The 26,660-nt window shown below is 46.7% G+C and overlaps 1 protein-coding gene across 1 annotated transcript; it reads right to left on the reverse strand.

Annotated features, from left to right (window-relative positions):
- Positions 1 to 1,775: 1,775 nt before the first annotated feature.
- UBTD1 (ubiquitin domain containing 1) lies at positions 1,776 to 25,745 on the reverse strand. Its single transcript, XM_063132504.1, has 3 exons — positions 25,312 to 25,745; positions 4,671 to 4,898; positions 1,776 to 2,890 (listed from the first exon to the last, which is right to left on the reverse strand). Exons 1-3 carry the CDS (start codon positions 25,379 to 25,381, stop codon positions 2,505 to 2,507), a joined length of 684 nt encoding a protein of 227 aa, XP_062988574.1. The 5' UTR covers positions 25,382 to 25,745; the 3' UTR covers positions 1,776 to 2,504.
- Positions 25,746 to 26,660: the final 915 nt, after the last annotated feature.

The following is a 26,660-nucleotide window of genomic DNA, read 5'->3' on the forward strand; positions in this document are numbered from 1 at the left end:
AGCTGGGAGCTATTTATGGTGATGGACATACCTTTCTCTCTCTCACCATCTCAGTGACCCTGTTTGTACCATGACAGCAGTGCTATTAAGTCATTCCCAGGGCCGGTCAATGACATTTTGCTGCTTGAGGTGGAGCAGCAAATGGCACCCTCCCCCAGCTCAATGTGCATAGTACCTGAAACCATTTTGGGACCTAAGGCAGAACATTTCCTCATTCCTAGGGATAAAATACCATCATATTGAGTTAAATAATTAACAATTTGCCACCTTTTCAAACAGCCAAATCTACTGCTTGAGGCGGTGGCCTCACTCTGCTTAATGTTAGGGCCAGCCTTGGTCATTCCTGAGAGCTTAAGTTTGTTCTTCTGTATGAAGGGATTGGAATGAAATCCTGGTTCCAAACAACCACTCAGAGAACTACTGACTTGGACTTCCTTCCAAGTCTAGAAGGCAGTTTCCATAGGGATACAGGCCAGAATGAGCATGGCTTCCTTGTTCAGGTTGGAGAGTAAGGAAAAGGCTGATATACCCATAATGGGTGGTGGTGGTGGTATTATTATTATTATTATTAGTATTACTATTATTATTATTATTATTATTATTATTATTATTATTATTATTATATGGTACATATATGTTATAAAGGGGGCTCAAATCCATTGATGCTCTTTTTGTCATCAGGCCATTAATGGTCCTGAGCCCAAGCCAACTTGCATTACCCAATTCCCACCTACACAAGGAAAGCAACTCACATATTACATAAATTACATACAGATTCTTTAAAAATGTGTATCTGTGTGAGTATTATAGAACAAGCCAAAGCAACCTACTTCTGAAGCTATTTGTAACTTGTAAGCTTACACTTCTGGAATTTTGAACATTAGTGTATTTTTTTTAAAAAAAGCTATTACCTCACTTCTCTATATATGAATGAAATAGTAACTAATTCTATCATTTAATAACTAGATGCACATGCCGGGTCACACAAAACCTTGTACACACAAGTTTGTAGAATTTTTTGTGCTTTGCAGGTTGGCAATTTACATCTGTGCAAAGAGTGGAGAACATCATAAGAGACTTGTGGAGTCTCCCCCCCCCCCTCTTTTTTAAAGAAAAGGTTGGTGCAGCAATCAGATAATATTAGGGCCGTACTAATATTATTATTCAATGCATTCTTCTTGTCTCAAGGTTTATATTGGATACGTTCAGAAAATCTGATTCTGAGGGCCAAACTAGGCATTATAACAGAAATGTGGCATCCCAACCCATGTTTTCCTCATAACGATTTTGTCAGGACCCAGTGGGTGTACAGTCCTTCTAACTGCTGATTCCCCCTTATAAATTCAAGTGAGCCTAGCAGAGGGGGAATGGCCTGGGAGGTGAGGCACATGCAGGGGACAATTGGTAAGCATTAATAGCTCTTCCTTCCATCTACAGACCTCCCCTACATGTGTCATCCCAGCCCATGCATTCCAGTTACCTTGGCAAATACGTGGTTCTGGTCACACATTTGTCCAGATTACTTCTAGTTCCATCTTGAAAGCTAGCCTTGGTTACACTGGAGTTTTCGGTCCTAGCGCGTTGCCTCATGCAAATTGCCCATCTCCCTTCTGGAAGTGTTTGGCAGAGCAATGCAAAGTCAAGCAAGATAGCAGTTTCTTCCTAGGCTAAGTATGGAATTCAGATTACCTAATTCACAAGCTCGGTCCTTTCCACCAAATAGTTTAAAACTTGCCATTGTGAAAGAGCAAAATCAAGTCTCAGCTAAATCAGGCTCAGGGCTAGTTGGAAAAGGCTTTATTGATAAATTACACTGATACCTATACATATGAACCATCCTCCATTCTCCCCGTATCAGCTTATCTGGATGAGGGGCTGCCCATATATCCAGGATGAGCATCTGTCTCATCAAAGGTGATTGTGCAAACAGGACCAACCTCAGCATTAGCCAAGGCCTAGAAATAGGGAACCAGGATGTTGGACAATGTATTCTGGCCTTGGGCCCGGGGCAGTCCCTCGTGTGAGGGACACTTTGGTCTCCAGCTCCCAGAAGCTTCTGGGTGCCCAAATGGCAAGACCTATGCTCAGTTCCTGAAAGGGACTATGCCCACGATCCATCATACAGGCTTGAAGCCCCAGTGCAGGCAGCTCCACCTGGGCTGGAGCTGAGGGGGAGTGGAGGAAGGCTTGTGTTTCGGTGCCAGCCGAGCCCAGAGCCTGGAAATGGGACAGGGGCGGTGGGGAGAAGGTCCAATTCTTTGGGGAGGTAAAAAACTGGCCCAACAGGCCATGAGAGGAAACCCACGGGGAGAAACCACTTCGAGCACTGCCAGTCTGTGCTGTGGCCTGGCTTGCTGCGCCTTGCCTGTGCCCTGCAGCAAGTGAGCATGTGGAATCTTCCAGCCCTGGTGCTGAGGATGCTATTGGCTTTCCCCAGGTACAAGATCACAGGCCCCATCTCAGTCCCTGGGTCCCAGACCGGACCCACACCAACTGCCTCCAGCTCAGTTCCTTGGTGCAGGTGGCTGATTGATGATGACCTGAATGACAAAGTCCTTCTGGATCTTGGTCTCCTGCAGGCGGGTTCTGTCCGTCAGGAGCTTGCCAGAGAAAAACCAGCGCTGCCATGCAGGCTCCAGTCCTTCCTGGGCGTAGAGCTGCTTCTTCAGTTGCCCAATCGTGTCAGTCATGCTGGCACTCAAGCGCAGGTCCTTGCCAGTGGAGAGGCGGACCTTGAGGGGGAACTCGCGTCGGGTGTTGGGTGCCGGCTCTGGGGGCTCCACACCCTCCTCCTCGCTCCGCTCCATAATCAGATTGACAGGTGGTGCCAGGCAGTAAACGGGGAGCTGGTACCGGTTACCCAATTCATCATAGCACTCAGTAAGAGAGCCTGTAGGACAATGAAGATACCAGTAGAGGGCATGAGAGGCTTATATATTATATATACATATAATTTCCCCCAAGTGTATTCTGAAACACTCCTCAATTCTAAACCAAGCCTTTCAAATATAATCTTTCTATTTTCTCTCCAAAACCTGGTGTCCTTCCGGAGGCCATGATATCCCTCAAACCTAACCGTGGCCTCCCATGTCCTAAACCAAGGTAGATATCCAGAAATGTGTTCAGAGGAGGGCAATGAGGATGATCAGGGGTCTGGAAACAAAGCCCTATGAGGAGAGACTGAAAGAACTGGGCATGTTTAGCCTGGACACAAGAATATTGAGGGGAGACATGGTAGCACTCTTCAAATACATGAAAGGTTGTCACACAGAGGAGGGCCAGGATCTCTTCTCGAGATCATCCCAGAGTACAGGACACGGAATAATGGGCTCAAGTTACAGGAAGCCAGATTCTGGCTAGACATCATGAAAAACTTCCTGACTGTTAGAGCAGTATGACAATGGAACCTAGGGAGGTCGTGGGCTAGAGGCATTCAAGAGGCAGCTGGACAGCCATCTGTCAGGTATGCTTTAAGGTAGATTACTGCAATGGGTAGGGGGTTAGACTAGATGGCCTTACAGGCACCTTCCAACTCTACTATTCTATGATTCTAAGTTTTGGACTTCAACTCCTAGAAGCTCTTGCCAGCATGGCCAATGGTCAGGAATACTGGGAATTGAAGTCCAAAACATCTGGAGATTTACTTTTTGCCAACCCCTGTCTTAGACTCCTTCCAGCTCTTCAATTTTATCCTGGAGCCCTTGGATGCTCCCAAAACTACAAGTGCAACCCACCAACCATCCTAGTGCACAAGATACACCTGCCCTTCTTGTCTTTGACTCACTAGGACAGGGATCAGCCACATGCTGCCCCTTGGACTGTGTGTGGCCTCTGGCCTTTTGTGAGTGTGTTAAAACTGCTGCTACTACATTTGCTGCTGTGGAAGGCAGGGTTATGTGGGGGAATTGGCCCCTGGACTCCCAGAAGTTGCTTATCCCTGCACAAGGACCCATCTTCTTACAGATGGGCATGAGGTTACCCAAATTCCAGTTGTTACCAAAGTGGAGGCACAAAATTGTCCAAACCAGTTTTCTTGGACCAGTGACAAAACCCTTCCACACCTGAGGGAAGACCCCCTACCACCACCACCATCCACACATCCTTGGGAATCCCCCAGAGCCATGCTGCCCTTGCAGTTGAAGGAAAACAGAGAGGCTGAGCAATCCTGTCCAGCCGTCTGTGGAAGCAATGCCTAATCCATACTTTGAACATGCAATTTTGGCTAGCTGATATGGGATAAAATTTGCCATTTTTTACTTTTGTTTTGAGGCTGATGGAGACAGATATTTGCATCTGCTACATTTGTTCAGGTTCTCCTGGACTTTTTGTCTTCTTTGTTCCAGAAACGAATGTATGCAGAGCCCTATGAAAGATTCACACAGCTCTAGACTCTTGGAAGTACCCAGACTTAAGGGCACTGCATATATTTTATGGTAGCAAACCTGTTATCATAGTGTGTACACTACATGTCGCAGGGAGGCATGGCTATTCCTGGCTTCCTGGTGTGCTCACTTCTATAAAACACGTAGCAGTAAACACAGACTTGCTACATACTTTGCAAAGTACAAGCATACTGTGCTTGTACTTCGGCAGCAGGGATACTTGGGATCTTCAATTCTGCCTTGTTAGAGATGAGTTTACCCTATGATAATCTGGCTTCCCCCACATACCATGAGGCAAGGTAACTCCAGCGCCATCAATAATGGCCTGTGCTAGCCCATGGTCATTTCCCTCCACAGCATAGGCAGCAGCTTTAAGTGCATCCCAGATCTCCTTGCGGCCTTCAAAGGCAGGCGCCGTATCCCAGAACTCATCCCGCTTGCTCCGCAGCTGTCCATCCGTCATGGGGTAGTCACTCTTCCACTTGGGGCGCTCCTTCTTTAGAGGCTCATTACGACCTGCAAAGGGAGAGGGAGAATTCAAATGGAGCTCCAAAGACAGAAACCCTCTATCCTGCTGGCCGTGGCCCTTTTCCTCTTACAGCCACTGCTCCATCTTTTCACAGCCAGCCCCTGGCAAGATGGACTAGGTAGCCTCCCTTATAGATTAATACACACATGGTCTCCCTTGCCAGGTGCATGGCATGAGTCACATGTCCAGGGACAAGATCTCTCTTGCACCCCCACCAACACAGGCAGTATTTATAGCTCAGGGAATTAGCCATGGAATAAGCTACAGAACTGGAGGTTGTGAGGCCGGGCAAGGATGAACCACTGCATGGCAAAGACTTTAGAGAGGGAAGTTATTTCAGCTGGGTACTCTTCCTATCTATGAAACTGATTCCTGGATGACTTATTCAATTCCTGCTCTTTTACTAGAAGCAAGATTCATTCATTCGATCCAAACTCTGAAAGATGCTTACTTTCAGATATGTGCACTCAGTGGAAAAGGAAATCCTTTTACATTTCTAAAGACTTCGTATGTCCCTCCTCAATCTCCCTTTCTGAATATGCCCATTCTTTCACTCACATCTCTGTATGAATCTTCTCCATCTTCTCTCTGTTTTGGTATTTCAAAACTTTTCTAGTTTTTTTTTATTTATTAATAGGATACATATAAAGTGTAACACAGGAAAGAAAGCATAAATATGTAAGAAACAGTTAACTTGTGGAAGTCGCATTTCGGGGATAGGCTTACCAGTGGGGTCAGCAATATGGTACCTTTGGGCACCCGTATGTTCTCAGGCACCTGCCAAGCGTCCCCCTCCTCCTGATTTTTTAAAATATTTTTCATATAAACAAATGTCTTCCTGGTGACTGGAATCACGTCAAAGTAAAGAGATGGCTTCCAGTCACTGCCGTCTTCATTTCCCATTCTTAAGATGGTGGGTGACTGGAAGCCAGTGCTTTACTTTGCAGTGCTCCCAGCTGCCCCCAAAAGTAAAAGAACAAAAGAGGGATCCCAATCCCAGCTGCCTAATAAGCAGTGGGGGTGGGCGGATTTGACGAGAGTGCTAGAAGCAAAGCGGTGGGTTTGTATTTTCTGGGTGGGATAGTTGTCTGGTGTTGTATGTCTGTTTTGTGAATAGGCATGCCCCCATGATGGCAGCCATTTTGTGATGGTGTCCACAACCCTTTATTAAATATTCAGAATGTGCCCACTGGCCCAAAACAGATTAGAGGCCCCCTGTGGCAGATAAAATTAATTACACAAGAGCCAGCTTTTGTGATACTGTGGTACAAAAATCCAGTACCACTTCAGATGAGACTGGGGTCGATATGAAATTAGGATTGTTCTGTGCTAAACAGGAAAGTGCTTGCTCTGCCTCTTGGTGCATGCTGAGAGACTCGGCTCTCTACCTGAGGAAGGAGCAGGAGCACCTTGACTAATGCTCTGGAAAGTCCGAAACAATCCTGCACAGGCACAGAATCCAACTGTGGGGACTACATGGAGGCCACAAAGAAGAACATATCTGAGACTCAGGATGTAATGCAGGAGTTGCCACCCACTCTGGCTAGAATGATGTACCAAACCATATCAGCATTAAGAGTGTAATTAATGGGGAAAAGATAAAATTGCGAGTAATGTTCTGCGCTCCAAAGTATGAGATGAAGTTAGGGCACTGTAAAATAGAATCTCTGCAATGCCAAGTTACATTATAATCTCTCTCGTGGCAACACATTAAAACAAAGCCACACAACTCAAACGTAGTTTGAAGAGATTTTTCACTGGTATTTATTTTAGAATGCTTTCATGCATTTTGGCCACAGTTCCCAAATTAGCTCACAATGCTCATTTAAGTACAATTCCATTCTAAAGCCTTCTAGTGTAATATATAAAAGAAATGGACACACAAAGAGATTGGTGCCGGGAAGAGAAGAGGGGAAGGAGAGGGGAGCCGGTTGAAATACAGGATTTTAAAATGGTGAACTGAAAAAAAAATGGGGGGGGGTGTCTGGGGGAGAAGCTAACCAGGAGCAGTTAGGCACCGCTCTCTATTTCCGCCTGCTCCCTCCTCCTTCTCCTCTCCCGCAGGGCAGTTGATGCTCATGGCTGCCGTCGCTGTGGTGAGGAAGAGGCTAGTCTGGCTGATTCAGGAATAGGCATGTGATATGGTATTTTCGCGTGCCTCTCTCCCTCTCCCCTTTCTCTCTCACACAGGGCACTTGTTCTTCTTACATGGCTGCTGTGGTGGGGGAGGGGGCCCTTATAATTGTCTGGAAGATTCCTAGCCAAGAAACTGGCCCTGAAATGAGGAGCTCTGGGATTCAATGACGGGGACATGAGGAGGTGGGGCAGAGAGAAGGGAGCACCCTGAAGACTTCCCATTATGATTTGAGGGGAAATTCAGGCCAAAGCCAGCCTGCTTACATTATAAAACATATTTTAAGCACTCATATCAATATCTGTATCTCCTATCTCAGGGGTGGGCAACACACCTCATGTCTGTCCCATCTTTCCCCTGGCTGCTGCTACTGAATTTTCTGCTGTGGCAAAAACAACAACAACAACACTGTTGTATTTATACTTATTGTTGTTCCCCACCTTGATCCAAATGGAGAGGCGGGTAAAAAATAAATTTATTATTAACAATAATAATAATTTTGCTTGAAAATGAGGCATGCGGGGGGACACAAGTTGTTTGGAAGAAGAACTGTGCTCCTGGAAGTGTCCCGGGAGCATGATTCTGCTTGTAAATAAGGCCCACACATTCTACATGCCTTGTTTTTTCCGCCGTGATGGCAAATTCGGTGGTGGCAATTGAGCAGTAGCAGGGTGGGGCCCTTGGGGGATTCTGGGGCAGCAATGTGGCCCCCCGGCCCCTGGAAGTTGCCCACCAGTGATGTATCTAAACACACACACACACAGAGGTGACAAATAAGCACAAGGATCTAATGCCTCGCACAGGACAAGATCAACTGACTAGGCACGCCATGCATATTCCTGGGACTCTTCTACCCACAGTTGAAGAGTCAGGTGTTATTCCACTAACTGGCCCCAAGGAGTAGCAGGAAATATATCTTGGAGACGACCTGAGAGTGTCCCTGAGCAAGGCCTTTTGAATTTGCCCTGAAGGGCTGTAGTTCAGTGAAAGAGCACATATTTACAAGCAAAAGGTCCAGCTTTAATCCCTGGCATCTCCAGACAGGGACTGGAAAAATGACTCCTGACTGAGGACCAAAATGACTTGGAAACACATCAGGTTTAAGAAAGGGAGGGGTGGGATATCAGTGCTTGGAAGACGTTTAACCTTTCCCTCTCTGGCCACGATCCCAATAAAAATCTGTCCTGTTCTCCATCCCCACCTCCCATGCTGCTATTAGCATTTGGGAAAAAGAGCTCCCACTGGTGGCAATGGGAGAATTTTTCCCCTAAGGCTACCAGGAGTGGGATATGATGCTGATTTACATTGGGAATGTTGCTAGGGAAGGAAGGGTTAGACCAGGGGTGCAGAACCTCAAGTGCAAAGGCCAAATTTGGCTCTCTTGGGATCTCAATCCACCCCCCCTCCCGAGTTCCCCAGATGGCCACACACCCTGTCCCCACCACCTTTCCCCTGAGTGCCAATTTTTGGGTGGCTTCTTGGCTTTTGCATATCCCCCACCCTCCCTATTCTAAAAAGTTTAAATGCTTCTTCTAAGACTTAGTTACTGGCAGAACTTTAAGCTAAAAATGCTGTGTTTTGGCCACACACCCTTTGCTCCTGCCCACCACTGGAACATACCCCCCTCTCAGAGCTTCTCCAAAATTGAATTTGGCCCTCGGGCAGAAAAAAAGGTTTCTCAAACCTAGGTTAAACTTCCCTGCAACTCGTGGTCCTGATGAAAAATGTGCTTTACTGAGCCTGCTAATTCCATTTTTAAAAACTTGATATGCTTCAAATCAATGTGTTTACCATCATGCATAACTTGGCCCTCAAAGCCTGGAGAGCCACTGCCAGTCAGGGTGAAATATACAACGCTAGAGGGAATAATGACCTGGCTCTAGGGTGACCATACGAAAAGGAGGACAGGGCTCCAGTAGCTTTAACAGTTGTATAGAAAAGGGGATTTCAGCAGGTGTCATTTGTATGCATACAGCACCTGGCGAAACTCCCTCTTCATCACAACAATTAAAGCTGCAGGAGCCCTGCCCTCTTTTGTATCTGGTCAAGAGGACAAGGCTCCTGCAGCTTTTGTGATGAAGAGGGATTTTCACCAGGGGCTGCATGCATACAAATGACACCTGCTGAAATGCCCTTTTCTATACAACTGTTAAAGCTACAGGAGCCTTGTCCTCCTTTCCATATGGTCACCCTACCTGACTCACTATAAGGCAACTAACTATGCTTGCCAAGTTTACCAGCAGCCCTCAGAATTCTCTTGCTTCCCCCATTGCACTTTGCTGTTTTCTCCAGACAGAGAATTGCAAAGAGCCGGAAATGTCAGTGAGGTTCTGGGGGTAGAAAGATGTGCGGGAAAGAGGTAGTCTCATCTGACCCACCCCCCACTGATGGGAGCCAGTGGAAATACTGCCAGGATATAAGCAATTAACCAACCATAATCTCTAGGGCACTAGAGATGTCAGGAACACATTGATTGGGGTAATAGCTGCAGCTTAACGGGAGTGATGAAAGAGAACAGCGCTCCCCCACCATATGCAAGAAAACAGAGCAAGTACATAGGGAAAGTTTTGCTTACAAATGTCAACCCTGTTCTCTGGAACATGCCAGAATAGAACATTGCTGGGGGCAATGGCTACATTCCAGCCACAGAATGGATAGTCATCAGCTTGATTCCAAAAGTTGTGGAGTAGAACATAGAAGCCTTCCCTTCTTAGGACACCATAATTCCCGGACTGTATGTGTAAGATCACTAAGCTGTTTAGCAGCCTTTCCCAAGCAGATGCCCTCCAGATGTGTAGGACAGCAACTCCCAGCCACTGGCCATGCTGGCTGGGAATGCTGGGAGCTGCTGTCCAACACATCTGGAGGGCACCAGTTTGGGAAATGCTCCTGTTGGGACTCAGTAAGACCAGCCTCCCTCTCCCTCTTTCTCACACACATTATCCCACTCAGGGATAAGATGCCGAGTCAGCTATTTCCAAAGATAGCAGCTCTCACATGGAGCCCACTGGGGGGGGGAAAGGAGATTCTGACTCTTACCTCCGTTCTCATTCCCTGCTGACTCCTGCCCATTCCCCTACCCTCAAGAAAACACCACACAGCATGATCTGTCACCATCACCACTAGGTTAGCAGGAAGTGCATTTTATGGGGCAGCTGCTCAAGGGTTGTGGGGTCACCGACTCCAGCAGAAGAGATCATAGACACTAATTGTTTCAGAAAATCAATGCAATATTGTTTGATTCTTTATCTAGCAACAACCTCTCCTTGGTACTTGCAGGGATTGGAAGAACAGACCAGAAACATAAACAATGAGCGCTGTGTATATTCTGCACCAAGGAGGTCCAAATTCGGTGACCTGAATAAATTATGGATATCATGCAAATATGCATAACTTTTGTATTTGGCAGATTTTATTCTGCTTCCAAGACACAAACGTTCAAAGAAATACATTTTAAAGAAAAGCATGAGCAACAGTTTTGAGGAGAGGCTGTAGCTGAGTGGTAGAGCATATGTTTTGCATCCGGAAGGTCTCAGGTTCAATCCCTGTCATCTCTAGGTAGGGCTAGGAAAGACTCTAGCCTGAAACCCTGAAATTCAGTCACTCTTGACAATACTGGGCTAGATGTTCCAACTCAGTATAAGGCAGAGCTTCCTATGCTCTTTTGAATAGAAAAAGAAATGGGTAGGGAGATGGGCATAAATGGGCAGAGACCAGGAAATAGTATAGACAAGGCAGGGCCAGAAAGCCTTCCTTCCAGCACCCACCAGCTGGATGTCTTGCACAGCCCCTTCTGACTTCTAGGAACTCACCCAGCACTGCCCACATGTTCAAGCTTTTTGTTCACAGCCATAACAGGGGCAAATGCATGGTTTTAAAATGAAAGTGGAGAATTTGTCGGTGCCAAGTTCTGCTGCAGATTCCATGAGTGCAAGATGAAATCATGCATAGAGAGTAAACATGGTTTTCCAGGCAATAACTCCCATCCTGACCCAACGTCCTTAGCCCTTTCATCCGCTGAGAAAATGCCCTCTAGATTCAGTGGGGAGTGCAGGGCCCTCCTGGTGGTCCCCTCGTATCCTAGGCACATTGCTCAGTTCTCTCAGGGTAGGAGGCAGGAGAGGGCCAGCTTCCTGAACTGACCCTGCCCAGGCTGGCTCTGCAAGGGGATTTAACTTCAAGTCAGCTGTCTAAGGAGCTTGTGCTGCAGGTTTAAGTCTAATTAGGGTGGTAGATGGAAAGAAAAGCCAGGGGCAAGACATGTTCTCAGAAAGAGGGAACAAAGCTGAAAAAAAGAAGCGCAAAACAAAGGCACAAGCCCAGTTTGCCCGTATCCAATCCCCTGAAAGTGGCCATTTCATCATGGAGGATGACTCAATAGCCCTTATGGGATTTATGCCTGTTATGCTGGCCCTGCTGGGAAGGGGGGAAATGCCATCCCGATTAAGGGGTCACTTACTGCCTAGCATTAAAAATTGAACTAATATAAAAATATATATAAACAACTGGACAGATAGCAAGAAAACAGCTCAGACCTAACTAAGTTAGTGGCATCTTTAGCTGACAACCCCTGGAATGAGATATTGGGGAGTAGGCAATTAACTGAACCCCAAGTGCAAACAGCCCCCCATTTTGGCTCCCTCTGATGTGGGAAATAAGGTTCCACTTGGGAAAATCTGAACTTATTTGGCCAACTGCTGGCCATAGAAATTGCTGGCATTAATAGACCAGAGGCACTCTCTCCTGCCTTCTTCCCACCCCCAGCTAAATTAAGCTTCTCAACTAGATTAGCTCTGGAACAATTGGCTTGGTAGTAGGCAGCAGGGAAAGAGGCAGCAGTCACCTTGATAGACAAGGAGTACCATTAGTTTTGGCTCCAGACAGCTCAGCATATAGAGAAAATGGTCTTTGATTGAAGAGGTACAAATACTGCTTTCAGAGCAGGGCAGGGCAGGGCCCCATTCGACAACCCTGCTGTGTGCCAACTTGTGCCTGTCTATCTATCAGGCACCAATTAGGAACAGCTCTGGTCATTCTGCCTGACAATTTAAGAGCCTGGAGACAGTGAATGTGTGTGTAACAATGAATGGTCACTTTGCACAGGAAATGCTGTCATTGCTGCAACCTCTTGGAGCTCTTAAACTAAGCAACATGCAATCTGATTGCCTGTATCAGAAGGGTCTTCAAGGTGGAGACTAGATGGGTCTGAACTCTGCCTTTGTTTGGCTCAGACAAGTTGCTAGGGGCTTGTCTATATGCTTTATTATCCCCCTTCATGGCTGCGCAGTTGAGTCCTGTTGTTTATATGATGCTGCCGCTAACTTGCAGCCACATCTGACTTTTCCTGGTGAAACTGCACTTTTTCGAACTGTTGTTTTACAGCAACATTTTACTTTGCTCCAATGTCACCCAGTTGTTTGTTGTCTGTCAGTGGTGGCTTTGGTTTGGATTAAGAGAGGGGGCATAGTTAGGGGTGGATCCCAGAGCAGGTTAGGTGCAGGAATGCAGGGCAGGGGGCGGGTTCCACAAGGCTAGTAATGCCATAGCAATCTTAAAATCTGTGGAACAAAATTAATGGCAGTTATGATTAATACCGGATAAGTTCAATGAACTGTAGCAGCGCATTTGTGCAGCTACAGTCTTTTAAAGTTGCGCAGAGTTGTCAGAAAACACACAAAAAAAGGTTTTGGGGCCTCCGATATTTGCTGCCCGTTACCACCGTCTGGCATTGTATAAAAGAGGCCTAGGATAGTTGCTTGGAGGCATCCAGTTTATTGCCAATCCTAGAATCCCCATGTTGACTTTCATGAAGTAGATGCCCAGCCCTGCAACCAGGAGAAGATAGACAAAAGCACCAAGAGATCTCAAATGACTACTTTTAGCCTGTGAATCTATGACTAGGTTAAACAGTGAACAGCAGTCACCAGCATGCCATCTACCCTAGGTAGCAGGTGCTAAGGTGCTGCTATTTATTGATGCTGCTACCAAGGCCAACTTCTAAGCATCTTCCTCTGCTGCAATCTAGTTTTTGTGTGTCGTGCAGCTCGACCCCAACAATCCCACAAAAGGCTATGATGGGTTACTCATTTCTGAGACTGTGGTTGTGTGCAAGGTGGTATGAGAAAAGCTCCTTCTTCCTCCAAATACCAAACACGACAAGTCTCAAGAGAAAATATCTAGTCGGAAGTGCATCCTTCCAGAGGAAATAAGAATATAGGAAATAACCATATACCATGACCATCAAACTCAGTACTGTCTATACTGAATGGCAGCATCTCTCAGACTTCAGTCTTTCTCTGCCTTTCCTGGAGATGCCAGGAATTGAACCCGGGACTTTTTAATATGCCAAGCATGTACTCTACAAGTGAACTACGATGCACTAATGTCTTCTAGCAGCAACATTACAGAGAGCAGCATATTCAAAGCCTTACTGTATCAGGCTAATGATCCATTCAGCCAAATATTTCATCTCAGTGCATCACCATTTCCAGCAGAAGTACAATGGCAGAGTCATTCCCCGCTATTCGTTCTCAGCTACTCAGGTGTTTAAGGACACCTGAAACCTGAAGACGCATTATCCCAGTCATCTTTGCCAATAGCCATTGATCTCCTTTCTTTCATGAATATTACAGGTCCTTTTCAAACCATGGTAAAGAGACAGCAAAATCTGCCCAGTGACTTAAGTTCCATTTGCAGTCAGCCCAGTGGAAAAAAGAGGCCACTATTATTCTTTCTCCTCATAATTATAAGAACTGGTGTGTGTGTGTGTGTTATCCTAGAAAATCAATGGGCAGCAAGCATGCATAAAACAAGCCAGGGACATGATCATGCTGCAGAGACCTTGTTGCCAGTAAACTAGCCATGTTTTAAGAAGATTAGGCATGCTGCTTGGGGCCAGCACTGAGTAGTTTCGGAAGATCCAGTCCACCAAGTTGTGGAAGCCCCTGCAATGGGCCAGTTTATCTCTCCCTGCCCCGTAACTAGCTTATATTCCCCACAGTGGGATCTGTTTATCACAAGCAATCCTCAAAGAAAATGAGCCTCAACACCAAATCAGAATTATGCTGAAAACACACGTGTGCATATACACCCACACCACCCTTGATCTAGGATTTGCAAACTTGTGCCATCTCTGTCATATGTTGATCTAAGCCAGTTCCCCGACACACACCCTAAACTCCTCTCCAGCTGAAGTAGAGAAAGACTGCCTCTCTCTCCTCCCAACAGATCTGCAAACCAGCTGTCTCCCTCTCTCCAGGAAACAATGGGTTGTGCTCCCCTCCTGCTCTGCCAAGTCTAACCTATGCTCCTGATCGCCTCAAAGATTGCCTGATCTACGCTTATTTATTTCTCAGAAACACAATATCTGTCTCTACACCAAGGAGCCTACCCTTATAGGCAGCATATGTATTCTGTCCACAATGCACTAGAAGAGAAGCAGGCAATACCCCAAAGCTGCCGTGTTTCAAACTCAGCCAAGCCTGATAGCCCAACTTAATACCTAGAGCATCTTGACTTGCATTAACACCTGGCCCAGTCTTCTCTGCGGCAAACAAGATCTAAATTATGAGCATAATTACATATTATAGAGGAACAAGTCGAGTTCTGCATTATATGGTGGATGACGTTAAAATGGTACACCTTGTAGTGCAAAAACAAATGATGGCATGTCTTAGGTCACTCAGCTTCTGAAATGTTATGAACCCAAAAACTGCTGCATGGAGGGAATAAAATGTAATATCCACATGGAAAATCAGAAACTTTAGGAATCTCTCAGTAAGTTCTCAATGGGTAGACAAAAGGACTGTAAGGAAGGTACAGTGATTGACAAGCAAGGCTTCCTGCTCTGGGTGAGGGGAAGCCAGGTTCCAAGTTGCCAGACTGGTTTTACCATGGCAATTAAAAAAAAAAAAAAAACTTCAGATACCTTTTTGGAACAGGAAGGAACAGCTCACAACTTGATAAGGTGACTGTAGTATCTTGGTCTCATGAAGAATTAAAGTATTTGATCATGTTGTAGCAGGACAATCATAATACTGGATTTACGGTATCCCTGTGTGAAGGTAGCATGTAGGTAAGATTTGTTTATTTGTTCAGTCATTTCCGACTCTTCGTGACTTCAAGGCACAATAAGTTCATGCTGGAGATATAGGTATGAGTCAGGGATATTCCTCCACGCAGACAGATCAAGAGACAAACCAACAATGAACAATGAACTGGGAAGAAATGAGTGTTTGTGGTGTGTAGGATTGTTACAAGTGAAAACCTTTTTAAATCGCCATGTACCTGCTACTGCAATAATAAATGTACACAACTTACACAATACATAGGCAACAAACCCAAATAAGATTCTTTGTAGTTTTGCTACAGACTAACACAGCCACCTCTCTGAAATGGAAGTCTGACATGGGGAGATATAAATTCACTCTAAACTTACCAAACGCCAACAGGAAAGGAGCATATAGGAATTAAATTTACCCCTTGCAGTGCTATGAAGGGCCATTTCCCCACCCACCCCAATATTTTTTCTCACCAATGACAAATTTGGTGGCACATTGCAGGCCGCATGTGTGCTGCCCACTCCTGATGTAGCCAGTCTGAACGAAGGACACAAAGATACATCAGCAATGAGATCTGTGCTGTGCTTCTCCCAAGTCAAGTGCCATCTCCTTCCATCTTAGTGTTTGTAGGGATATGTCATTCCTAATCATGCTGGAAACATCTGTATACTTTGCTATGCAGATGAAATATATCTTTAAACTAATTTTTCAACACACCTACACATATGGAACTAGCCAGAGCAAAGCACCGGGAGCAAAACAGAAGGAACTACTGCAGGAAATGAACATATGCTGGATCCAGCTGAAGCTTCTCAATCAGGTGACAATACAGAATAGGAAGGGAAGAAGCTGTAACAACCAGGGTCAAAAACATCTGGGCAGAATGGTGATCGGGGAGAAGGACAAGATAAAGCTCAATACTTATGACTGGCTCAGCCCAATCATACATGCTACCTCAATGGAGCAATACCAGTTGCTGGGGGACTACAGCAGGAGAGGCCTGTGGCCCTCACACCCTACTTCTGGGCTCCCCATAGGCATCTGGTTGGTTGGGAAACAGGATACAGGACTAGAAAGGTATTTGTGTGATCCAGCAAGGCTCTTATTATGTTCTTAGGACACTACCTTGGTGACAATGCACATGGAGTGCACATTTGGAAAACGATAACATGTTATAGAGACATTGTTGTAGCTGTCTGCTTGTTGTGAACACAGCAAGCCACAACAACTCCACAACTGCCCATCATCAGAAATATCCCTGTATGTAAACACAGCACCATCGCAACATGCATTAATAAGCACCATGGCAGGAATTGAAAGCACCAGGGTGCTTCACACCCAGGAGAAGTCACTCAGGGACAGAGAAGAATAAATGTAGTGACTGTGGCCACAGAAGGGGATCGTGCACACAGGTTTTTTGCTTTTTCGTCTTGCTGGAACCAAGATGCTACGTGCACTATATAAACACTGCATAGTTTCTTGCCTGGACATGTCCTTCAGGCACAGCTGTGCCCACCTCCCTCCTATCCTGCACAAGTCCTTGGAAGACAAATTGCCTTTCCACAAAAGAGGCATTTTGCAAGAAAACCAAGGGGGTCAGCATTTTCTGGAGGCAGCCACCACTAGGACTGGTAAATGTATGGTGAGTTAGCCAAGGACAGTTCTGCCCACTGAAAAATGTTACATGGTGTTGAGAAATGTCAGGGCTGGCTCTGTGGCCATCCAAGCCATGCTGGGCTGTGTTTCAAAGGGCATTTTTTCCTCCCCAGAATTGTCTTCTGGGCTTAACTGGGCAAAGCCTGAACAGACCAGCACCAGCCTTGCAAAACTGGCTCGAGGATCCAATAGCAAGAAAAAGAAGTCTGCTGAAAAAAGCTGCTTCAACAGAAGTCTCGCTGGCCTGCTCCCCTGTGGTGCCTGACTCTTTACTGAGGGGAACGGAAGCAGCAGCCAGGCACCTCTCCATCATGCCTGGGTCCAGCCCCAGCTGAGAGCCCCCTCCCTCCTGCTACCAACTGTCGCTGCTAAGGCCATCGGAGGGAAAGGAAGCAGCTGCTGAACTTTGCAACTAGTGCCTGAATTTGCTTCTTTTTTCCCCTTCTCCCTCCCAATCCCTTTTCCTCTCGTGTCATGTTTTTTAGATTGTAAGCCTGTGGGCAGGGACTGTCTTAAGAAACATTTTTGTAAGCCATCTTGAAAGCATTTTTGGCTAAAGGGAGGGATAAAAGCACTATAATAAATAAACAAACAAACAAACGGCCATATGGCTCTGCAGAAGGGAGGGCTACAATGAACAGGCAGCGGCCCTTGGTCTAGCTCAGCCTTCCTCAACCTGGGGCGCTCCAGATGTGTTGGACTACAACTCCCAGAATGCCCCAGCCTGGCTGGGGCATTCTGGGAGCTGTAGTCCAACACATCTGGAGCGCCCCAGGTTGAGGAAGGCTGGGACTCTGGCTGGTAAGACCAGAGTTTGTGAACCGACCAGAGTGAACATAGGCCATTCAGGATGGGGATCCAGAACGGTTGTGTAGAAAAGGGAATTTTGATAGGTACAGCTTTGCGCAGCTCTGCAGCACTGTGACACGACAAGCGGCATCTGTCCAAAGTCTCTCTTCCACACAACTATTAAAAGTGCAGGAATCCTACCCTCTTTTGATTCTGATTAATTCATCAACAGGCAATCCTATCTCCCTCCAAAGTTGAAGATGCAGCAGGACAGAAATGTCACGTACAGGATCTCACCAGTGGGTTGATTAACTCATATACTTTAAACCTGCCCCTTTTAGTTGACAGCCCAGGCACATCTGTTCTTCTCTAGTGGCTCCAAGAGCAACTAGAAACACCACACCCCCAAGCAGTACAGTCTAAACTTAGGCTCCTGGGTGTGAACTCTGCCTAGGTTGCTCTGCAGGGAGGCATCTGGGCAACACCTCCTGAGCGAAACAAACAACCGGGCCTGGGAGCTGGGGATCGGGCACTAATTAATGCCTGCTATAGATGAGGAGTTGTTGCATGCAGGTGGCAGGTCCAGACTAATGAGAACACTCGCAGAGTGTGCAAAGAGAAGGGGGTGGGAGACACAGGACTGACAGCCTTGAAGGAGGCTCTAACAGTAACAGAGAGACCAGCTGGGATTTCTACTAACGACTGGGTCAAAATAGACAGCATACTTCTTCCACGTCTACGCAAATTTGTGGCTCACACCAAAGACCAGGAGCAGGGGATGTGCACCCAGCCAAAAGGTGATGGTACTTTGATGGAGCCAGTCAACAAATCAAAGTCAAAGCACAATCCAGTAGGCAGAGAATTCATGCATGCAAATTAACAACGACAAAAGGCAGATGATGATGCAGAATTCCTGTTCACAGCAGGTCTGGGCCTTGCCAGAATAGCCTGGTAATTTGGCACCATGTTAGTGCCAATTCCTTAGTTCCAGCCAGTTTAGGAAAGCCTTCTGGTCTACTAATCCACTGTCCCATCCTGCAGGGACTGTCACGCTGTTCCTTATTCTAAAATACTGTGCCATCATAGAACATAGTGGAGATGTCCAAGGTTTTAAGATTCCAGTTTTCCCCTACCTAGAATCATAGAACAGCAGAGTTGGAAGGGGCCTACAAGGCCATCGAGTCCAACCCCCTGCTCAATGCAGGAATCCACCCTACAGCATCCCTGACTGATGGTTGTCCAGCTGCCTCTTGAATGCCTCTAGTGTGGGAGAGCCCACAACCTCCCTAGGTAACTGGTTCCATTGTCGTACTGCTCTAACAGTCAGGAAGTTTTTCCTGATGTCCAGCTGGAATCTGACTTCCTGTAACTTGAGCCCGTTATTCTGTGTCCTGCACTTAAAAGCCATAAGCTTTGCCTGCCTCCTGGAAAAAGGACAGCTCAACTAATATGCACCCACAAAGTAATGTTCAAAAGGCCATGGCGTCTTGGTATAGAGAGAACCTTAATTTCATATAGGAGGCGGATGGTCCCTAGAATTCAGATTCTAAGATCAAGTTCTAAGATCAAGGCAGGCCAGCCTCATTCTGACATCAGAGAAGCTAAGCCAATGGCAGCCAGAGGAGCCATGACTTCTAGTCCACACGGTCCACAGTAACATCACAGCAAATAACCCAACGGCCTCAATAGGTGCAGAGAAGGAGAAATCAAGAAGGGGGATTCAACAACAATCTGCCCATCATACTGATGAACCTTTAATTAGTTTCAAATAAGAAAGTTTAGAAATCCAAACAAAAGTGTTTTAAAATATTGATCTGGAATCTCTCATAGATGCGTATATCCATATAGTCTGCTACCTATGCAAATGAAGCCCTCCTCTCTCCAGTACCCCATCTAAGAAACTAGATTAATCTAAAGGCCCATGCTTTGGAATACAGGAGATGGAGGAGGATAGGCAGAAGAAGTTTACTTTTCCTAACTGAATTAAGATTCCCCAGCCTCCTCTGGATCCATGCTTAATGCTATTTTGTTCACAGAGTCTCTTTCTGCTAACCCCTCAAGCCAGTGCTTTTCAAACTGCAAGGCATGGAATATCTTTAGGAAAGGGATGTAAACAATGTCCAAAGTCAATTCTTCCCCAACGAACAATTCTTCGTTGTTCAGCCAAGGCTGCATCTTATCGGAAATCTTCATGGTATTATTAGGTTTAAAAGCACAACACCCCTGGCTGTGTGTCTTGAACCCACAGGGCTCACTGAAGAGGTCACAAGTCCCTAAAGTGGTCTCAGGTATTTCAGATAGAAGACTGTGAAGTGGGAGAGGGAATACTGGAGTCGGGGGACGGGACAGTGGGGGGAAGCGTAGGAGCTGGGAAAGAGGGTGAAAATGCCAAAGGGAAGTGAGGATCTGGACAGTTGAAAAAGAAGATGCTCAGGTGATGTAGCAGCTAAGTGAAAGGAGGTTAGTTGAATTTAGCTGGGACTCTTTATGAGAGCTCCATGACTTCGTTCACACATAATGGCAAATTGTGGATTAACAAACCCATAGCTTGTTTTAGGGCTAACTGCTGGGTTGCTTAGCCCCTAAACAACCCAGTGCTCCAGGTTCACATGTCACACTTACAACTTGCACTGCTTTTACCTTATCGTAAATGTGTTGTTTACAGAAAGCAGAAGTGAAGATCACACAGCAGATATGCTCCTGCCCGGCAAATCAAGAGTTAACCCATGATTTGCCATTGCATGCGAACGGGCTGTGTGTTTGTCTGTGCATAGGCATCCATGTGAAATAGTTAGCAAGTCCAGGCAAAGGTGAGTTTATACACTTGAGAAGCAGTGCCACAGGGTTTAGACCCACAAGACCACTTATTCCAACTGCTGCCAGTCAATTTGCCCGATTGCTTGCAAAAGCAGAGCATATATTGCTGAATCTACAATTCTTGGACAGGAAGCGCAGATAAATGGTATACTGGGGAATACTGCCCCAAGAAGTTAAATAACTTTCCTCTTTATTTATTTATTTATTTATTTATAACATTTTTATACCACCCAATAGCCAAAGCTCTCTGGGCGGTTTTCTGTGTTCCACCACCAATGGAAGACATTTCTCTTTAACTGAGTGTTTGACTCCACTGTTGCTTAATTTTATTTATTTACTGTTAATTTTGGATCTGTGTTATTGCCTTTGCTGCTGCTTTTACCTTATTATAAATATGCTTTAATGACTGGTTATCATTTTTACGTTTTTTATATTTTGTAGGCCACTCTGAGCGACTTTTTTGGAGGGGAAAAATTAGGGTATAGATTTCTCAAATAAATAATAAATAAATAATAAAATAAATAAATACTTGAACTGGGGCAACCGTATCTTATTAACCTAGTTAATTACCAAACCTATGATTATGTTTTTTCTCTGCCAGTCACTGCCCAGCACAATGCTCTTTTGATGGGAGAATGAAGAGTTCTAATGAAGGAAGATCTCTCTCCCCACTTCATACATGATATGGACCCCCACCTGCTTGTCTTTTATGGATCGAATGCAGTCAGCCTCCTCACTGGGAAGGTGTAGCTTGTAAGTGCTGTTCTCAACCCACTTGCCCTCCCCTCCCCACTTCCTGTTTCTCTTTTTCTGCCTCCTACAAAACAGTAATTATTGCTGGAAGCAACACACAAGCAACTGCAATCAGTGGCTGTCTGAGCAAAGCAAAGGCATGAGTCAGTCTTGCAGTCCCTTGGTGGGGCCAGTTTCTGGTTATGATAGGGTGTACTCTGAAGTCACACTAATCAAAGGGAAAGAAAAATGCCAGTTGATCACATCACATGGTACCCAAACCCTCTTCAAGAGTGGGTTCACACACATTACATTTATGGCCTATGCGGGAGTCATTCCAGGACCTTCATATATACTCATGGGTGAAAGTGATGTGTAAATTGGTAGCATATGGTCTGACTCATCGGCAGACCTGTGAAATCCAGAATTCCCAAGCCGTCATGGAATTTCATAGGCCTATCAGTAAATCAGACCCATGTGTTAGAAATTTACATCTTATTTTTACACCCATGCATGCAGACACGGGTAGGAATTCTGAAGCTGCAAGAACATATTGTCCAAAACAGCCTGAGAGGGTTGGATACAAGGAGACACAAGTATCACTCCACCCATAACAAAAAAATGCAGTCACCTCTGAGGTGGAGCACACGACTGAGTAACAGCAATGGGCCCATAATTTAGGACCGGAAGCCAAGATAATAACCTTTAAATTGACACTGGCATAATTAGAGACAAAAAATGGTCTGGAGCACAGTGAAGGTATCAGTGCTCAAGATTGGATTCTTCCCAGAATTCCACTGGATCTTCAATGCCCTTAAATCAGCCTTCCCCAACCTGGTGTCCTCCAGATGTGTTGGAATGCAACTCCCATCAGCCACTGGTATGTTGGCTAGGGGAAATGGGAGTTGCAATCCAACACTTCTGGAGGCACCGGATTGGGTAAGGCTGTAATCAAGGGAATATCTTACTTCTTCCTCAATGAGAATCCCCCTTCAGGGCTTCTCTACAAGCCTTTAGGCTTTCAGTACAATTCACACCCCAAATATTTTTAAAGTTCACACTTGTTTAGAGCTCAGCAGCAGAAAGCCTTGCACTTGACTGGGTACTACCAGGGACGTGCTTGTGCTGTTTCTTGAAGATTCAGCTGAGCTCACACTGCCTGCGTTTGCAAAATGCCAGCAATACATCACCAGCACTGTCAGCCCAACTTTTCGTAAGCACTTAAGGTAAACACCATCACAAAGCCTCAGAGCAGCTCCAGATTTCTATGGCAGAGAGAGATGGTTTATCCCCTAACAACACAGTTTTATGCATTTTTACTTCAAAGTAAGTCCCATCCCATTGTGCTCAATAGAGTAATTGTGTTTAGGATTGCAGCCTAAAGCAAAGCTGGAGTCTGGCATGCCTACAGAAACTATCAGATAAAAGGGCTGAATGATTAGGCCCAAAGGGGGAGAAATGCTTCTTCTTTTAGAAGAATGCATCGCTTCCCGGAAGGTCTTTATCTCTGGTGCCACCTCCCTGCTATATCTAATATTAGACCTACAAAATCCTATTTCCTTTCCATAACACGGAACAAAGTATTAAGCACATAGGAAGCTACCTTATATCAAGTCAGGCCATAGGTCCATCTAGCTCAGTATTGTCTACACTAGGGGTAGGTGCCGTCCAGATGTTTTGGATACAACACCCAACATTCCTGGCCATTGCTCATGCTGGCTGGGGCTGATGGGAGTTGAAGCCCAAAACATCTGGAGGGCACCAGGTTGGGGAAAGCCGGTCTACACAGACTGGCAGCAGCTCCCCGGGGATTGAACCTGGGACCTTCTGCATGTAAAGCAGGTGCCCAACCCCTGAGCTACGGCCTTCCCTGTTTTTCACAATCCAGCCATCAGCAATAGATATCTCAGTGCTCCCCACGAGGGCAGTCAGGTATTCCTGTCCACAACAATTCAGCAAGCACCACTTGCTAAGTGTACCAAGTGTTTACTTCTTCTTTTAAAGTACATGCTCAAGTCTTCCACGAAACAAATTCCAGATGAGTAGCTGGAAACACCTTGGTCACCAGCACAACGATTTTTAAAAAAATAGTGCTATGGAGACTGGTTTATTGTGGTATGAGTTTTCATAGCAGCCTACTTTACCAGATGCATAAAATGAACACATCAAGCTCCATATAAAGTAGGTTGTTGAGTATTCATGTTCAGGCCACAATCAAACAGCCAATATGGTGCCATAGCATTTTTGGCTCCTGCCAAGTAATTCCATTACCCAAATAACCACTACAAATGGGTAAAGCTCTTCAAGAGACCAAACAAGGTCATGCATAGCTTCAAGTTCTGCTCAGTACATCATGGGCAAAATCCTGCTCTTTTATCAGGGGCAGAAAATGCAAGATGGCTTAAAACAGAGCAACCGGACAGTCTGTGCTGCCAATGGGTTTTGGTATCAGAGTCTCTTCAGGACTCAGCAAAGTTAAGTCTGAGGTTTCACTGCTTCTTGGAGGTGGCAGGAGAATATCTCAGGATAAGCTTCGCTGTAAAAGCAGAATAGCAAGTGCAGAGCTACTGGCTGGAATAGCAGAAGGGCCCCCTAAACAGCCCTTCTCCCATAACAACAGCCCGAAGTAAAGGGGAAACAGGCTCTCTGACCAGTCTGCCCCTTTCCTACCCACTTCTAGCAAACATATGGGGAGCTGTCATCTATCAGTCTGGCAGTGCAAGCACATAGCTAGACAGAATTCTTGCACCACCTATATTATCTGCAGATTTAAGAAAAGCCCTGAGCAGCCAAACACGGAAACTATACCTTAGCAACTCTCCTGCCCACAGAAGTCTCTTTTTTGCTGAAAAGTCAGAAGTGCTCTGTCTCCAAAAATCCTGCATCGATATGTGTGCACCACTGCTGATGCCAAATACTGCTGATGAGCTTGTTGGGTTAAAGCCGTTTCTGCTATTGATCCAACTAATGCAGCTCCAGCAGAGTGAGACTGATCTGAGCCGTCTGGAGTGGGAACGGATCATGCTCTTGATTGACCTGAACTAAGAAGAGTCAGGCCAGGTCTTGTGCGCATGGGCCCATACCTCACAGGGTCACACGTGCACACTCAAGCAGCAAAGCCTATGCTGCCTCTATTCTTCCCATCTTGCAAAAGATTTGCAAGGCCCTTGAACCTGGAAATGGCTATTTCTGACTCTAGCTTTTTGAGGAGACCATGCATTCCTAGCAGGAGCAAATATGCCCTTAGCACATGTTTCAAGGATTTGTGGTTAGAGCCTGCCAGGAATGTAGCCTCAGAAACTGGCCTTGGCACATGGGTGGCCCCTGAAGGCAGGGGCCACATATGTGTGGTCCTGAGAGGCCATCCACACGCCAGGGCCAGTTTCTGAGGCAAAGGCTTCATTCCTGGCAGGCTCTACCACAAATCCTGGCAGGCTATACCACTTTGATCTGCCAACGGGTCTGAGTTTTCGTGGAGTGTGTGCTGGAAGACCGCTGGCCTCAAAGCAGCCTCTAACCCACAGTATGTCTGTGTCAGTGGGAGAGAAGACACAGCGCTTTGCACTCCTTCCAACCCATCTGGTGAGACAAGCTGGACTGGCTCTAACATAAAGAGAGTAGGCGAGTTTCCGGAACATCCCACACAGTCTTCCTAGATACGGAGTTTAAGGGACCTGGAGAAACCAGGATCATTCCAGGGCGGAATTAAACTAATGACAAGAAATGCACACACACACCTCAAGGGGAAATGCAGACCACCCCAGTCAATCCAGATCACTTAGAAGTCCTAGGACGGAACTCTCCAATCTCCAGCGTAGGAGAGGACATGCAGTGCGCTCTGCTACACACTGATCTGGGCCACACAGGGGTGTATCCAATGTTAATCTAACTTAAGTCCCATTCATTTCAATGAGCCTGTTCTAAGTAGGTCTGGCATTGGATACAACCCACAGCCCCACCCGGACGATCCTCAAACGTCCGATGTTCAGGTAGGAAAATAATATAGTAGTGCTCATTACCAGGCCTGGTAGTAGCCTCTGTGGGTGCCCAGTTAGGGTGGGAGGGGAGTTGGGGGGTGGGGAAGAAAGTGTAGTTTTCCAGTAAGGGCTTGCCGGGTGGACACAGGGGCAAATTTCGGTGGGTATTCTTAGACTACCTTGCCACTGTTGCTGCTCTGGAGAGTGGACAGAGTGTTAAATCGGTAGCGCTCACCTGCTCGCTTGCGCGGGTGCCCCGGGGTGGTCGGCCGCTCTCTGCGTTGTCTCCCCACGCAGCTGCCCATGGCGGCAGCCCCAGGCTGCGATTCCGAAGGGTATACGCGCCTGAGCCCGGCTCAGGGCTCTCTCGCTCCGCATGGGGCCGGATCCCCAATCCGCCCTCTGGACGAGCACGGAAACTTTGTGAGGCGCGGCTTCCTCCTCTTCCTCCTCCTCGTCGCTCCAGAAAGGGCTTGGAGTCTTGCGGAACGGGAAGCGCCAATCAGGGTTTGCTCTGGTCGGGTTGGATCCAGCCCAAGCAGGCCCAGGGACTCCGATGCCTGCTGCTCCTGCGGCTGCCACCCCGCCGGGAGCTGGGGATCTGAGCCGGGGAGGATCCCCCGGCCCTGGGAGACACTTCGGGCTCCTCCTCCTCCAGGTGAGCATGTGACTCGGCGGCAGGAGCCCGGGCTCCACTCCGCCCTCTCTCCGCCAACCCCAGGAAGAGGATTGTCCGTGACCCCGGCCACGACTCTGCAGGGGGCGGGAAGGGGCGAGACCGAGCCGAGTGAGCTGCTGCGCGACTCTTACGGGACTTTCGTTTCCTTCCAGCGCAGAGCTAGGAGCCTTGTCACGCCGCGCACCCCTCCATTATTCTCGCTTCTAGCGGCACTCTCTCGATCAGCGACCCCAGCTTGGAAAAAGGCCGGATCCTTACGCCTGCACATGCCAGAACAATCGGAGGGTCTGGAACAGCCATCCTAAATCACTGCTGTCTTGCAGAGGAGCATGCCAGACCACCCGCAACTCTCTGTAAAAGGCGGTGTTGTTAGGAACGGCATTTCCAGCTGGCGTTTGGTTGTCATCGTCTGACCGTGGCAGGGCCTGCTGTTGCGCGGACAATGGAAGGGCTCTGCATTACGCCTCGCTGCATAGAACTCCCTTCGAACAGACCTAACGGGTGCCACATTTCTTTCCCTCCCTTCAAACACTTCATTTTTCAAAATTAAACCAAACCAGTGTGGTATACTAGTTAGCGTGTGGGAGTCCGGAGACGTGGGTTCTAGTCCCCATTCGGCCACGAAGCTCACTGGGGTCACTGACTCTCAGCCTAAGCTACCTCACAGGGTTGTTGTGAGGATAAAATGGAGATGGGGAGCGATGTAAATGTGTAATAATAATTTTAAATAATCGTAATTACCTTTCCCATGAAACCTCTGCCTTAACGCCTTAGTCCTCATCCCCTATTTTCAATGAGGGGGACAAAGCCTCAGACTATTGGTCTGTCTAGTTGAGTCTTGTCTGCATTGACTGGTGGTGACTTTCCAGGGTTTCAGACAGGAGTCATAGGTCTCGTTCAGACAA

The sequence above is a fragment of the Elgaria multicarinata genome, chromosome 8 (genome assembly GCF_023053635.1).
Source record: "Elgaria multicarinata webbii isolate HBS135686 ecotype San Diego chromosome 8, rElgMul1.1.pri, whole genome shotgun sequence".
Classification (NCBI taxonomy): domain Eukaryota; kingdom Metazoa; phylum Chordata; class Lepidosauria; order Squamata; family Anguidae; genus Elgaria; species Elgaria multicarinata.